General features: G+C 43.0%; 1 protein-coding gene across 2 annotated transcripts in view; it reads left to right on the top strand.

The window, feature by feature from the left end:
- Positions 1-17,405, top strand: part of PLEKHM3 (pleckstrin homology domain containing M3) — a 180,317-nt gene that overhangs the window by 136,414 nt on the left and 26,498 nt on the right. For both annotated transcript variants that reach the window (XM_066576110.1, XM_066576111.1), the window contains exon 7: positions 11,722-11,879. In XM_066576110.1, coding sequence (XP_066432207.1) covers positions 11,722-11,879 — 158 coding nt within the window. The remainder of the gene's footprint in view (positions 1-11,721; positions 11,880-17,405) is intronic.

Genomic DNA, 17,405 nt, shown 5'->3' with positions numbered 1-17,405 from the left:
AGGTTGGCGTTACATAAAGTATGTGTTCTAACCATCCCTGCAAAATGCTCTAGAAACCCTAAACCACATTGTTTATTGCTCCTGTTGGCCCACAGCCCACATTTTAGAAATCTCTGCACTTTCCTCACTTTTAGGTTTACCATAACTACCATGCTTGCAAATTACTGCTTAGGCCATCTTGGCATTGTCATTGGTGTATATTTAGACGTTCTGGTTTGGTCATTGATTTTCAGCAGTAAAGTTTAATGTAGCCATCGTTTTTCTTGCTTGTAATCACTGTGTGTTTCCTGTGTCTCAAGGTGTTTAAAACGTACTTCCAGTAGTATTGACTAATGAAGCATAAGATTATTTATATCCGTCACTCTAACAATCTTAGGCCTCATGCACACGGCTGTAACACTCATATTTGTTGCTTGAATCTGGGATACAACGCTTGTAGACTGTCAAGATTTTCTATTTCCCCATGTTTAATATATTAAAGGGGTTGTCCCGCGAAAGCAAGTGGGGTTATACACTTCTGTATGGCCATATTAATGCACTTTGTAATGTACATCGTGCATTAAATATGAGCCATACAGAAGTTATTCACTTACCTGCTCCGTTGCTGGCGTCCCCGTCTCCATGGCTCCGTCTAATTTCAGCATTTAATCGCCCGATTAGACGCGATTGCGCAGAAGGGTCTTCTCCCTTCTGGTCGGTCCGGGCACGAGCGGCGTTCTGGCTCCGTCCCCTTCTACGCATCATCGCGTAGCCCCGCCCCGTCACGTGTGCCGATTCCAGCCAATCAGGAGACTGGAATCGGCAATGGACCGCACAGAGCCCTCGGTGCACCATGGGAGAAGACCCGCGGTGCATCGTGGGTGAAGATCCCGGCGGCCATCTTGGAGAAAAAGAAAGAAGAAGATGCAGAGGGGATTCGGGTAAGTAAAATTTTCTTTTTTATTTCACCACATCCCTTGGCTTTGTCCTGCGCTGAACGGGGGGCCTATGCAAAAATAAAAAAAAACCCGTTTCGGCGCAGGACAACCCCTTTAACCTTTTTCTTATATGAAAGTGGCTCCCGACCACCATTTAAAGTTGAATATGGCTCACAAAGTATAAAGGGCTGAGGACCCGTGCGCTATTAGATGTTGTATTATGGGGGTATTTACCCCTAGAAGCACTGCTTTTAGGATGGAATGTCTCTGAAGCATCGCACAGTGCACCATATAGCAGCACATAGAATGCCTCTGACTCTTTAGTATGGAGTTGCAGGTAATCTTTGGGTCACCGTACAGCATCCGGTACACCGACTGTCATGCCATGTACATAAGATTTTAGGAAACCTCAGGCAGCATAAATTACCAACAGGCTCCCTTGTTGCAAACTGCTATGTTTTATTCTAAAACACTGCGGCATATCTGAGAAAACCCAAATCAAAATGAGATTGACACAGGAAGAATGGACATCTGCTGGCCTTTCCCCGTCCAACCTGGTTTATATGACTGGTCTCTCCCCATTTACAATAATGCTGAGCCGAGCATAAAGAAGACGAGCAGCTGCCCAAACGACTTCTCCTTGTTCCCAGCATGCTTCAAAACGATGTTTTGTCTAAAATGCTGTAGCGTTTCAGAGTAATACAAAGCAATTTGTAATGCGGGAGCCTGTCTATATTTAATGCTGCCCAAAGGTGGGGCAACATGAAAGTTCCCTTTAATAGGGTTGTCTGCCTTAATTCTCACTGATGACCTAACCTCTGAATAGGTCATCAGTAGTTCATAGATAGAGGTCTATCACCTGAAACCCCCGTTCCTCTACTGATCGACCAGCCCAGATGTTGTCATAGGCGAACAGGGAAGGAGGTGCGAGCTCAGGCTTCACTCCCATTGAAAGCAATGAGAGCACTGTGCTGCATCTGTACTTCCTGTCTTCTGATGGCAACCAGCGCTCTATTCGCTCTCCTCCTCACTGCGGAGGGTGTGCAGTAACCCCACAATGAGAATGACTGGGAGACACCGGAGCCCTGTACTCAAGATCCATAGGAGGTCTCAGTGTTGAGCCCCCCAGTGATCAGCAATTTATTTCCTATCCCACGTATATCTTGGTACAACCTCTGTCCTCCCGATGATTGTTGTGGAAGTCACCTGATCACTGTAGCCAATTAGAGCCTGCAGCATCTCCATTCTGAACGCCTGGCATTTTGTCGCTCAGGATGTGAGCGCTAATGCCAAGAATTTGGTGATGACACTGGAGCCTCTGGATGCCTGCAGCGGTCAAGCAATTTCCGCTTTTGATCCTCTTCCACAACGCTCATCAGGGGGATGGCTATTGCAGGGGGAGAGCTATTGCAGAAATGCTATCCGGTGTCCAGACAACCCCGTCACATCCTAGATAAATGAAAATGTTCAAATTCTGATGGCCTAGAATGAAGAAGGGCAGTGCAAGGAAATCTGTATGGCCATACTGTGGTCACTAAAGGTTCATCTGCAAAATTGTCTTTAGATTGGCTTACGAGACAAGAAGTAACAAAAAAGCTTTGTAATATTGTCCCTTTAATTGCCTATAAAGTGCCATGTTGACTTGTTTTGATAACAGATCTCCAAAGTACTTAGCATCTCTTCTATACTGTTAGCCGATCGTGGTAGTGCAGCTGTGCAGATAGACTTTGATACCTTCTGTATTTTGTGACGCTCCCACTTATGTTGGTCTCCAACTATTGTGAACCTTGGGAACCACAGTGAAGCTGGCACCTGAATCACAGTACAAAGGATGAAAGAGAACTCCATGATTAGCATGTGTCTTTCCAGTCTATTGATCTCCTCCTCTGATGTAAATGTTTTCAGAGCAATTAATAGATGTTTACATGAATGGGATACATCTTAAACACATCGTCACATTGTATGACTGGTTATCGCGCTCGCTTAGATGTCGGTGAAGTGGGTTTTGACACAAGACGGGAGCTTGTACTTGAGCACTTCAGCTAATTTATGTGTGGTTGTTTTAGGTTAACCATAAAATAACCATATTGATGTAGCAGTCTGTGTTATCACCAGAGGCTATGGCATTGCTAGAAATAGTAGTATGTTTTGACTTGTCGCACAATAACACTAGATCAGTTTACAGATTACTTCCAGCTATAACAAAAGGCAGTCATTGTATTATCATAGCCGTGCAATACGGTCACAACAGCTGCAATTATAGAGCAACAGTTTTTATTCTTTAGTGAACATTTCTAAGTGATACAAATAATAAAAATAGAATTTTAGAATAGATTAGGATTTCCTGTCAACAGATGTCACTTCTCACCATTTGTGCATCCATTGTGGCTGACGGAGGCAGTGTATGAACTTCAGTTATATACAACCTGGTTCCAGACTCCCCCGGATACTGCATGCAATACATGGCTAACAGATAGATCAGTTCATTGGAAGGATTTTATATTTGCTGCTAGGTTTGGAGAGACTGCAACTTAAAGGGGTTCTGTCATTAAAAAACAAAAATTCTATACTTACCTATTCCTCCCATGTCAGTCTGCTTACCGCATCTTCTCCCTGACGATCTTCTCCTGGCTCCTGCAGTCCCCCGGGTCACCTCACCTCCAGCTGGCCAGATACTCTTCTTCTGGTGACGAGGCGTCCATTCTCTGCAGTCTCCTTCCTGCAGGGCAATGTACGTTACGTCACTAGTGACGTAACCTACACTGACCTGCTGGAAGAAGAATGCAGAGAATGGACGCTCCATAACAGGAAGAAGAGGATCCAGACGGCTGGAGGTGAGGTGACCAGGGGGACTGAAGAACATCAGCGAGGAGAAGATGCGGTAAGAAGACTGTCTGGGGAGGAATAGGTAATTATTGATATATATATATATATATATATATATATATATATAATTTTTTTTTCTTTTTTTTTTTTAAATGACAAAACCGCTTTTAAGCTGGCCATAAAAACTCCCAATACCACTGCAAAAATTTTCATCAAACATCATCACATTCTGTCTTACAGGTGAGAAACACATGCCCTACTGCAGTGTTTCCAAACTCCAGTCCTCAAGGATCGCCAACAGGTCATGTTTTCAGGATTTCCCCAGTATTGCACAGGTGATGTAATTATTGCCGGTGCCTCAGACATTGCCACGGGTGTTGTTACTATAGGAGATCCTGAAAACATGACCTGTGGGGGTGCCTTGAAGACAGAAGTTAGGAAACCTTGCCCTACTATATTGTCTGATTAGCTGTTTGTATCATGGAGTTGCAGCAAACTGCAATCCTGGATACCGGGCATGGCTTTAGGGTTGACCTGGAATAAACTGTTAAAGATAATGGGACAGGATTCAACATACAGGACATTCCTATTCAGGGTTATGGAAACAGGCCCAGATTGAGGACTCTGGGTACATACTGAAATTCAGATTATAGGTATGGGTCTAGGACTTGGGGTTTTCAAGTCCAGGCTCTGATTGCAACTTCAAAACAAAGGCTCACATTCATGGGTGCACAGGACAGCTGGTTAACTGATAACCTTACCCATGTGAATTGACCCTAACTGTGTCCTGATTATTTTGGTCAACATTGGGGTTCTGTCCAAGTTTGCAACTGATAGGACTCAGACCCATTAAAGAGAATGCAGTCATTCAAAAAATGCAATGCATTCGCATGGTATACGTGTTTACTTCATTTTTTTTCATGCAGCCATTGACTTCACTGGGAGTTTTACATGACCTCAATTAGACCCCTTCCATTCTTTGACACATGTGAAAAACGCATTGCACTCAGGTGGCTCTTGCTCACTAAAAACGCAAAAACTGATGTAAAACGTGCATACACTCGGTTAGTTTTTCACTGACTAAAATTGCACTCGCCCCATGTGAATAAGGCCTAAGCTGCGGTTTAATATAAACCAGCAATTAATGTGATTGGCCACAAAGCAAGTGCAGTCATGAACGCATTCAGTAGATGCATAGAACACATAGTTGGATAAAGCCAGAACAAGCAAAACTATAGCAGAGTAACAAAGGCTGCAAAGCACAACATAGGAGTCCAGAGTTCATGTTCAGCCACTTACCTCTTGCCTTCTGTTCAAACCTAAAAATCACATGTAAATACATGGCTGCTAGCAGTTACATGACTATTATGTGCTAGTTTGAATTCTCTCTGAACTTTGACAATAAAGGTAAATGTTTTTGAAATGTAATAAAGTTTGATGACATTTTGATAAAAGTTTGAGACACATGAACAATCATAAAACCTTGTATATCTGGTTCAGAGTGGACTAGCTCATGATCATGGAGCACATGAGTTTTGAGCAGGGTTTCTCACAACTGTGTGGTGGGCTTCATTGATAAGGTAGCAACAAGTTGTTAGTGGGGCACAACTTGGGAGACAGTTTTGGCAGACGTTATCATTGTACAGGTGGTTTACCTTTTTTTAGCAACATAATTGGCTCCTTTTCTGCTTATTTTACCTTTTCATGGGGTTCAAGAGAAAAGCGAAAGACACATTGCGATACATTGTAAATTTTGGTGTGGACTTCAATTATTGATGACGCTAAGGTATCACCATGTTCTGGCTGGTGAGGCCTTGGTAGAAAAATTGAGATGCTCGGATTTTAAACATAGCTATTTTATTTATTTGCTACTATATGTTCTGGGTTGGGATATGATTCTGTTGCAGTGTGCCAGCCACAAACAGGAAGTGCAACCAGGGTGACATCTCTGTGTCCGCTTGGTCTGCAACTGGGGTACCATGGAATGCCTCTTTACTGTCACTGAAGAATGTCCTTTGACTGCTGTCGAAATTCGTTTTGGGTTTACTGTCATTGCAAAGGTTCCCTTGGGTGTCATCTGTCGGAAATTCCTCAGTAACTTATGTCTGGCTCTTCTCTGCTCAGGTGATGTATGAATAAAACCTTATTTGTATAGCGCCAACTTATGGTAAATAAGCTGGGTACTCATTTAACCGACCTTGAAGGATAGAAGACTGAGTCAACCTTGAGCCGGCTACCTGAACCATGCATGCAGGGATTGAACTCGCAACCTTCACGTCGTGAGTGAGTGCTTAGGACAGCGTTTCTGCTGCCTTAAAGGGGTTGTCCCGCGCCGAAACGGTTGTTTTTTTTTTTTTTCAACACACCCCCCCCCGTTCGGCGCGAGACAACCCCGATGCAGGGGTTAAGAAAGAACACCGCACAGCGCTTACCTGAATCCTCGCGCTCCGGTGACTTCTTACTTACCTGCTGAAGATGGCCGCCGGGATCTTCTCCCTCGGTGGACCGCAGGGCTTCTGTGCGGTCCATTGCCGATTCCAGCCTCCTGATTGGCTGAAATCGGCACGTGACGGGGCGGAGCTACACGGAGCCCCATTGAGAAAAGAAGAAGACCCGGACTGCGCAAGCGCGTCTAATTTGGCCATTAGACGCTGAAAATTAGACGGCTCCATGGAAACGAGGACGCTAGCAACGGAACAGGTAAGTGAAAAATTTCTGATAACTTCTGTATGGCTCATAATTAATGCACAATGTACATTACAAAGTGCATTAATATGGCCATACAGAAGTGTATAGACCCACTTGCTTTCGCGAGACAACCCCTTTAACACTCTGCTCTGTATTAACTTATTGGCTGACAGGGAGGGGATTCCCCTAGCCAGCCAATGAGCCATAGCTGCTGTGTATTTATTTTGACTGTTCCCAAACACGGACACCAGTTATTCTGCTGTGTGCATGCGTACTGTTTGGACGTTTGTCTCTTTGTATGGTGTTGTCTATAATGGGTCTGAGTTCTTTTTTGTTTGTTTCACCCATCCGATGGTGGTCAGATGCCCCAGTCTAGTCCTGTCTGTTTCCTCCGTCTGATGGTGTTCAGATGTTTGGTATGTGTCGTCATGGAGATATTTATCCTTGGCTGGCCAATCGGCAACCACTGTTATAGTATATATATTCTGGTCCCTCCTCTGATAGGGTGCTGGTTATTCCTCTGCTTTCTCTGTTGGTTGAATTCTGTTCCTGTCCAAGTCTCTCTGGTCTCACCATACTTTCAATTAAGTCCCTGGTGTTCCAACTTGTAACTGAGGTGTTACATCTGCTTCCTGTACTGTTATAACTATTGCCATTAAACATCTGTCTATTGTCATTCCTCTATTCATCTAGGGTCAGTTTAGCAAGCCTTCAGGTTCCTGACATGGGGCTGCCCTCATCAAGGCGATTGCCCTGCTATAGGCAGGGATTTCCCTATTAGTACATCGGGGTGAGATTTCCCTTTTCCCCTTTAGTTCCGTTGTTAATAGTTTGGTTCTTTTGAGTTTTTACTAGATTGGACAACTGTTTTCTCCAATCTGGACGAGGTGTTTGTGGCATCCAGCCCGGACGTAACAAGTTTTATTTATATATATATATATATATATATATATATAATTTCTTCCCTATTGTCTGTTAGGAAATTAAAGGGGTTGTCTAACAAACAAAAGGTATTTCCTATTTGATCGTTTGAGGTACAACTGTTGGGGACCCTAACGGAACATGAGTAGAAGGGTCATGAACATCCCCCAATGAATGGAGCACTGGCCATGTGTGCTCCATTTACTTCAATAGGACTGCTGGAGGTGACCAATTGCAAGGACTCTCTAGGATCACCCCTTTAATGCACAGTTTACTACACAGTGAAACTCCAGGGAGTCACTGGTCTATCAATGTACTTCCAGTTACTATAAGTTTATATATTTGTATATACATGTAGATCTGCAGCTACACAAACGCCCGATGTACTACCATAGGTAGTACATGCACTTTATATGTATTTTAGGCATTTTTCTCTGCCAGTTTATATATAAAATGAAAAGCAATAATCTCATCCCTACATTTGTCTCTGTCGTTTCATATGCTTGTAAGATGCCATGAAAGGAGCAGTGTGACATAAACTAAGAGGAACATTTCATTTAAGCAACAGCTATTTCTTTTAGCCCAACGACGTACACAGACGCTTTCTATCACAGTTGACCTGTGCTCAAGTAAACCACTGACCTTTAGGCCATAGGTCATGTCATCTTATGAGTCTCCCAGTCTACTCCTGCTGGGATTACATTCTCAAAGTAATGATAATAGATTTGTCTATGCGCAACAGCTAAAGAAAACAAAGCAAGAAACCCATAAAACCGGGTTAATTGTTGCTTAATTAAATGCAATAAAACCGTTAAACTGTGTGTTCTTTGGGAATATTTTGTGTATTTCCACTTCATTAGTCTGCTGTGCTTTTCTTGAAGCGTATTTGCCAGCCCCTTATTGTGTGAATGGTTGAAGGCCAGTGGCAGTCTAGATTCACACTCTCCCTTCCCAACCTTATACTGGGAATGCTACAAGATTTCATTATTTATGACAACGAGCAGCATATTGTATCACGTCCGTGCAATATCTGCACAGCTTGTTGCAGTACTTTTCAGCATGTGTCAGCAGTGCACACCTGTATTCTGCTGACGTCGTCTGCAAGACATTGGTGGGAAACTTTAATTGGTTATTAACATCTCGCCTGAACTTGTAAAATACATGATCTACAGAATGTTAGGGAATTGTGTATCATGAAACTTCCATACTTAAAGGGAGACAACTCAAACTGGTTGTCCAAACCGCAGGTATCATGATTATTATTAGCATGATTATTATTATATGTCAGGAGGATATATAATAATCTTTATTTGTATAGCGCCAACTTATTCCGCAAGCACGGGAGAACACAGACAAATACAACAGATTACATGTGATATACAATAAATATGAAAAGAAGGGGTGGGGGTGATACAGGAAGTAACAGGAGTGGGAGGGGGAGATAAGGCACGGGGGAACACGGGCAGTACAGGAATTACATGTGGAAATCAGTTGTTAGGAAGCAAACTGGGTGGGGGCGGTAAGGGGGGAAAGGGACTTGTTGTTTCTATAGCGCTTTCAGGTTATTATTTTTTTTTTCTTCATTTCCCCCCAGCAAGCTGGGTACGTATTAGGTACTTAGGATAGCTGAGTCAACCTTGAGCCGGCTCCACCTCCTATCTCTCCAAATATAAGGAGATATGTAGGAGATCCCCTGTAGCTCCGCCCCTTCTCTCTCTGCTATGGGGGATTCCAAAGCTCTTTCATCATCTCCCCTTGATTTCAATGGGGCAAGCACTGCTGCTGCTGGCCCTATTGGAAACAATGGGCGATATCGCAGTTTTTTTTATAGCAACTTACAGTGAGTGGAAACACCGCAAATGAGAATGAAACCATTGAAAATCATTGGTTTCAAACTTATGCGTTTTCACTCACTCTCGCATTGCTGGAAAATCTGTCCCCAGTGTGGAAGAGCCCTTAATAGAGTTTGAGAGAGATGCATTATTAGAATGCGAGAAGCTGGATAGTTATATCAACAAATTGTCCGTCACCCGAGCCATTCTGACAAGACTGTTAGGAGGTGTTGAGATCAGTGCTGAGGGGAGGGCACACAAGGCGATGGAGCCTCCGGACACCCGCAGCAGATTACCAGTAGAGAGGATCTTCTGATCATCCAACAAGCATGAGCAGCTCCAACTGTTTTGTTGTCTGTCATCCAGAGACAGGTGGCACCATTGTTACAGGCCCCTGTGTCTGTCAGAGCCATTCCCAGGTGCTTGGCTGAAGGACATTTGTCTCATAGTATACATTACATGTACTACCTTTGACACCCCCCCACTGTTGCTTCCGTTTGCAGTGGTGTCATGAACGGTGAAATTGGACAACTATGAAATGGAACTGGGTTGTCTTCTGCAACAAATCCAGGTTTAATTTGCACACTGACTATGGCCGTGTTTGTGTCTGGAAATCTAGGGGTGGGAGCCTCAAACCTGCCTTTGCTGTGGAGCTGCAGTGGCACACTGCCCCCCATTGCTGGTGTGATGGTTTGGGGTTCCATCCCATACAACAGTCGGTCACCTCTAGTAGTGGTACGAGGGACAATGACCGCTCCGCTATATGTTCAGGACATCCTGCAGCCACATGTGTTCCTCTCATGGCAGCTTCCAAGGGGCATTTTTTAACAGGATATTGCTCAGTCACACAGCACAATGGGGTCACATGAATGCTTCCACAAAATTACGACATTTCCATGGCCTGGTCGGTCACCAGATTCATCACTAATTTAACATGTATGGGACCATCTGGGATGCCTGCCCCCATGTATGGGCAGCCCCCATGCCTGCCCATATCACATCTTGTATCCGAGCTAGAGGTGGTACAACAGGGTACTAGAGCCTCCATGCTCACCCATATCACATTTTGTATCCAATCTAGAGGCAGTATAACAGGGTATAGGAGCCTCCCTTCAAGGGGTCAGTTTTCCACAATAAATGATGCTTTTGCTCCGATATTGTAATCACTTATATCAATGTTACAATCACACAGAGAAAGTTTCATTTGATTCCGACAACTCTTTCTAGCTGCTTGATTTGTTTCACAAGGAGTGTACATGCACACACGTCATATTGGATTCTAAACATTACTAGATTTGTACTTTTCCTCCCTTTACTGGTTTCTGTAGATGGTGTAAATTATAGAGGAAATCTGTGCCTGCTCATAGCTGCCGTAGATTTCAGTTTGCAGTGGAAGTTCAGCCCAAGTTGCACCAAATGTATTAAGAGTAGAGATGAGCGAGCATACTCGCTAAGGACAATTGCTCAAGTGAGTATTGTCCTTAGCAAGTACCTGCCCGCTCGGAAGAAAAGGCTCAGGTGCCGGTGCGGGTGAGCGGTGAGTTGCGGGAGTGAGCAAGGGGGAGAGAGGGAGAGAGAGATCTCCCCTCTGTTCCCCTTTGCTCTCCCCCGCTGGCACCCAAACCTTTTCTTCCTAGCGGGCAGGTACTCGCTAAGAACAATGCTCTCTCGAGCAATTGTCCTTAACGAGTATGCTCGCTCATCTCTAATTAAGGTGCTTGTGTCTGTTAATACTTCAGCAGACTTCATATACCCCGAAAGCTCTGTGGGATATGCTGCTATTTTAACAAATATTATTAAGACTGGCGTGTGAAACATCGGTCTTAAAGCAGTTGCCAGAGTTAAAACTTTTATCTGAAAATGAGTCCCCCATGTAAAAAAAATATATAATAAGAATCTTATACTTACATCTCCTCATTCTCTGCAAGTTCCTCACCAGTGGCTCCATATCTCATTGCTAACGTAACGTTTACAGTCTGCAGTCAACCTCTATGGCCCCATAAACAGGCTGCTGCAGCCAATGACGGCTCTATCATTGGCTGCAGCAGCCTGTTTATGGGATTTCACAAGCTGACTGCAGCCTGTAAACATTAGGTCAGCGATGAGATCCAGAACTGCCGGCAAGGGATTTGCGGGAAACAAGCGAGTATGAGCTCTTTATTTTTTTATTTTTTTTCACATGGAAGATCCATTTTCATATAAAAGTTTTAACTCTAACAACTCGTTTAATAACTTCCCCCTTTTATCTCCAGATGAGCGGTGCTGGGAGAAAACTCTAGCTTCCACATCATGATGAATCGGATAACACATGAAGTCTATATTTGCGATACATTGGCTTTCACTGAACAGTGCTGGATTATTGAATCCTGCCTTTTATCTGGGAAAACAATATTTCAGCTAAATAGTTTGGCTTATTGCATCCTGCAATAAGAAATGCATGCAGTTCATTAAAGTACATGTTTATAAGGATCTCCAGGCACTTGGTATGATGAGAATGTTGTCTGAATCTACCTCCATATGTCTTTTATCTTGTGCAGGTAGTTGAAGGCAAGTTGGCTCCTTTTTTAACAAAAGTGATCAAGTTTGCTACATCGCATGTCTACAGCTGCAGTCTTTGTAGTCAGAAGGGCTTCATCTGTGAAATATGTAACAACGGAGAGATCCTGTATCCCTTTGAGGAGAATTCCACAAGCAGGTAATATGCTTTTTTTTTTCATAAGGGCAACAGAACTAAAAGTTTAAATACTTGTCAATAATTGTATTATGCAGATAAAGGATCATTACCATCTCTTTAAGTGATGGCATATCGTTATGGTATGCTATGACTTTAAAATAAATAGGGGTCGGACTTCAAAGTTTACCTGCAAAAAAAAATGCAACGGTCCATTCACTTGGAAAACAATTTTCTTTTAGGTAGTGTCGACACGGCACCCTGGTTGTTGGAAGCCAACTTGATGTTCTCAAATGATAGCCTATTGAACAGTAACCAAACTGTGTCCATTAACCATGCCTTTAAACACCTTACGGTAACATGTAAAGAATTTACTCCTTCATGGTGGGAGGTACAAGGATTATCTAAATATCTAGAGAATAAAATTATACCAAGAGGTTTAAGAATAACAACTTTACCACCACCAAAATTATGTACTTCACCATGCATGCAGTTGTGGGAACAGGAGGCCTCAGAGAGTTCTTTTAGATTCATGCGCTTGTTATTACAGGAGGAGAAAAAAACGCATGAAAATAATGGTAAACTATAAGATGAAGCAATTAAAGAGACCAAAAAATTCTCGGATGAAGTGGACTTTGAGAAAAAGGAAAGAACTCTCTCAAGCTCACAATTGAGAAATATACAAACTGTCTTAAAGATAGGAAACCTTACCAATTCATGCGTGACATGAAAGATTTTTCCGAAAGCAAAGCGTATGATATAACTACCCTAACCGAATCAGGACCAAGCTCCTCTGAAAGTGAGGTTTCGGGTAGTGACACTCTTCTAAGGGACCACCTAACCTGAGATCAAGAGGTAGGGGCCATAGAAGAGGAAGACCCAGAAACAGAGGTAGAAACTATAACCCACAAGGGATCGTTTTTAGGACCACCAATATCTATGTACATGATGCAAGAACGCAGAGGCCCCCCCCCCTCCCCCCCAGCAACAATAGAGAACTATATATCTATGGCCATAGCACAGAATACATTAATCGGTAAAGGGACCACTAATCTAAGCCTCCCTCAACACGAGGATGATTCTCAGATTATTAATATTTCCTCGTGATCCCTATCTCCAGATGAGATTAAGGTTCTCAAAAAAGGCCTATCTTTTGTCCCCACACATCGTTCTGATCCATTTATCTGGAAAAAAGACATGGCACTTTTTTTTAGAAAACTGAAGTGGTGGAAATTTTTTGCCATTCAAAACCGTAAAAAGAGTGCAGAATTAGGGATCGATGTGGAGGACATTCAGGCTTTGAATGATCTAGATGAGTTATCCCAGGAGGCTAATAGACCCCTAGGAGAAGGGCCCCTTTACTTCTTTCAGAGAAAAAAATACCAATATGCCACCGATCAATGATTGCCCCCACATAGACATCTTCGAGATGTTGGTCAATGAGGAGCTATCAACATTATCAGAGGGTAAGAAGCGTTACCACTACCGAAATCTCTCTCAGACTGAGAAAAAAAGCCTTACTTCAGATTGAAAATGATAAACATATCATGATAAAACCTTCTAATAAGGGGGGGCAACTTAGTAATAATGAACAATACCACCTATAGAGAAATGTGTGCTATACTCCTTGGTGATACTTTAAATTATGGTAGATTGTCTAAAGATCCAACTGATCAATACCAAAGAGAACTACATTGCATATTGACACGTGCAGAGGATAATCATTTAATTAGCCATAAAGAGTTTGAGTTTTTATACCCTAAACATCCACAAGTAGGAACGTTCTATGGGATCCCAAAGATCCACAAAGGATTATGCCCATTAAAAGGGTGCCTCATAGTGTCCAGTATTGACAGCATAACCCAAGCAACTAGTCAATACATAGAAGTAATTTTGAAGCCGTTCGTGGAAGCACTTCCATCTTTCGTGTGTGATACCACAGACGTGCTTAGACGCCTGGAGGATGTATATATTCCAGAAACAACTTTCCTAGCAAGTCTAGATGTGGAGGCGCTCTACACCTCCATTCCTCATGAAGGTGGTTTGGAAGCCGTTGGATTCTTCCTGAAACAGAGAGGTATTCAGTTTAAGCAACATAATGATCTAGTCCTTGAGTTGTTGAGATTTATACTCGAGCATAACTATTTCATTTTTGACAGCAAGTACTTCCAGCTCAGGGGTACTGCAATGGGGAGCCCCTGTGCTCCCCAGTATGCAAATCTATATCTGGGCTGGTGAGAGGAAAAGCATGTCTTCAAGGAGGCCAACCATCAATGGACAACAAAAATCGACATGTGGATCAGACATATCGATGATGTCCTAATTCTATGGTCGGGAAGTAAAGTGGAATTTCAGGATTTCGTGACCAAACTTAATGATACAAACCTGGGACTCTCCTTGACCTCAGAAATACAAACTACATCTATTACCTTCTTGGATCTACAGATATCCAAAACACCAACTGCAAGTACTCTGTACAGGAAGCCAACGGCTACTAATAATTTATTACACTATGAAAGCCACCATCCCTGGTCCCTAAAAAATGGCATCCCAAAAGGGCAATTTTTAAAAGCTAAACATAATTGTTCAGATGCAGAAGACTTCAAAATAAAAGCTGATGATGTGACGCGGAGATTTCAAAATAGAGGTTATCCGGAAGAAGTCATTAAAACCGCACGGCTAAATGCTTCAGGTCAACAGAGAACTGAACTTCTTAGGGCGAAACCGAAGATTAAAAGCAAAAATCTAATCAGAGTCATCGGAACTTATGATGACGAAGCAAGCAAAATTAAAAACATCATTTCTAAATACTGGAGCATCCTTAGGGAAGATCCTGATTTGGTAGACTGCCTACAAGAAAGACCCTCAATTACATATAGAAAAGGCAGGAGCTTAAAAGACCGGCTGATACGTAGTCACTATACAAGACCACGTGACGTACACACATGGTTTGATACAAAACCCATGCAAGGTTGTTTTCCTTGCCATGGATGCAAAGCCTGTTGATATATGGAGAAGACTGGTACTTTTAAAAGTTCGACAGCTGGTAAGACCTACATCATTAGAGACTACATTAAAGCGGTTGTCCCGCGGCAGCAAGTGGGTCTATACACTTCTGTATGGCCATATTAATGCACTTTGTAATGTACATCGTGCATTAATTATGAGCCATACAGAAGTTATAAAAAGTTTTTCACTTACCTGCTCCGTTGCTAGCGTCCTCGTTCCCATGGAGCCGACTAATTTTCACCCTCCGATGGCCAAATTAGCCGCGCTTGCGCAGTCCGGGTCTTCTGCTCTCTTCAATGGAGCCGCTCGTGCAGAATGCCGGCTCCGTGTAGCTCCGCCCCGTCACGTGCCGATTCCAGCCAATCAGGAGGCTGGAATCGGCAATGGACCGCACAGAAGAGCAGCGGTCCACGGAGGGAGCAGACCCCGGCGGCCATCTTCAGCAGGTAAGTATGAAGACGCCGGACCGCCGGGATTCAGGTAAGCGCTGAGCGGTTTGTTTTTTTAACCCCTGCATCGGGGTTGTCTCGCGCCGAACGGGGGGGGGGGGGTTAAAAAAAACAAAAACCCGTTTTGGCGCGGGACAACCCCTTTAATTGTAGAACCACTAATGTGGTGTACCTTGCAACCTGCCCGTGCCCGAGGGATTATGTGGGCAAAACTGCTCAACAACTTAGAAGATGGATATTAGCCCATATGAGCAATATCAGTCGAAAAGAACCAACTAGCTTGGCAACTCATATGCGAGAGGCACATCCAAATCCAGAATCTGTCTTTTTTAGGGGAATTGAAACCATAAGACCAACAGGACGGAGAGGCAATATTGACCGCAAACTTCTACAAAAAGAAGCGTCATGGATTCACCGTCTTGAATCCAGTGCCCCTAAAGGCCTCAACGAATGCCTCTCCTTTGTTTCCTTCATATGATCACTTCATCGATATTAGCCCTTGTGGCTTTTAACTTCCTCTAATTTTCTGTAATTTCCCTAATTTTCCAAAACTCTTTCAGACTCTCTGCATTACGTGTCACCTGAGTAATGACATTTAATAATTATAATAATAATTTAATATAAAAAATGATGGACACAGTTTTGTTTTTTGTTCATTGTCCTTCATCATTAGGATAAGCCCTATTCAGGGCATATTGTATCAATCCTCTAAACATCTGTATGTTACATCTAAACCCAATCAATACACTTATCATACTTACCATGTTGGAAGAATAAAAATCATAAAGCATTACACAATCTGGGAACTTATCACTGTATTGTGCAGAAAAGTGTTTACTTGATTTAGCAGCATTTAATGTATACATCGTGCAGCAACATACCAGGGGCTGCGCAAATACTTGCATAATACTGAGAGATTCCGTCAGATATACACATGCGCTTGAAGCATCCGGCATATATATAACGCTGCAGGTTGCCCATTGTGTCTTATTGCATAATGGCAACCTAATACTGAGAGAGAACCTCTCCAGACATGCGCATGCGTCCAATTGCCGCTTTACCATCACGAGACCTACAGGATGTTGACGAGTCACATGACGGTCATGTGACCAGTACGGATGATGTCAGTGTAGCGGCAGTGGCGTACCGCGCTATCACATGATCTGTGGGACATCATCGGGTCACGAGACGGGCATGTGACCTACGTCTACTACGTCAGACAGGGCGTTATGTAAGATATGGGAGGTACATACCGCGGATAATGCCTCTGATTTGGTTGGGTACAGCAAACATGGAGTTATTGTGGGTGGTACCCTCACTATTTAAACAGACATGGAACTATCACCTACCAGGTCTGTCAGTCTGTAGTGGCCCTACGTGCCCCACACTAGCATGCTACTATTCAGCTGTATAACACATTAGCCACCTATCAGGCAATAGTGTGTTAGTTTTCACTGGTCTTTATTGGGCCTACAAGCCCCATTCTATGTGTGCTAATGCCGAGCTTTATGCTACACCAGCTCAATATTGCGCACTATATACTCTAAAGGACCGTCCTGATGAAGCAGCGATTTTTTTTTTATTTTTTTTTTTGACACTGCAGAAACGCATCGACAATTACACAGTCCAGATTCATAATCGAGTCTGTATGGATACTAGACAGACATCTAGCTGATTGACATCAGCATTAGCTAGACAGTACATTTGACAACTACCTAGACAGTCCAGATTCATGATCGAGTCTGTATTGATATTAGATAGCTAGACATCTAGCTGATTGTTATCAGCATTAGCTAGACAGTCTATTTACTTTCAGTTTGTCAGATGATCATTATACTAACTACCAGTTTTCAGTTAATTTCATCTTTAGTAGTTAGTTGTTAACATCAACAGAACTTGGATATCTATAGTGGAACTTGTAACATCTACAGCATCACCATCTGACCAATATAGATACTCTGATGCATGTCAAACGGAGCCAGTTATATTAAAGGGGTTGTCCTGCGGCAGAAATCAAATTTTTTTCTCCTCCCAGTCCCCCTGCTAAAGCAAACATAGTACACTACCCTTGGAAAGCGTTATAAAAGAGCAT

The sequence above is a fragment of the Eleutherodactylus coqui genome, chromosome 8 (genome assembly GCF_035609145.1).
Source record: "Eleutherodactylus coqui strain aEleCoq1 chromosome 8, aEleCoq1.hap1, whole genome shotgun sequence".
In the NCBI taxonomy this organism is placed as follows: Eukaryota; Metazoa; Chordata; class Amphibia; order Anura; family Eleutherodactylidae; genus Eleutherodactylus; species Eleutherodactylus coqui.
The sequence above is the reverse complement of the archived record's forward strand: the minus strand, read 5'-3'. Positions and strand labels throughout refer to the sequence as shown.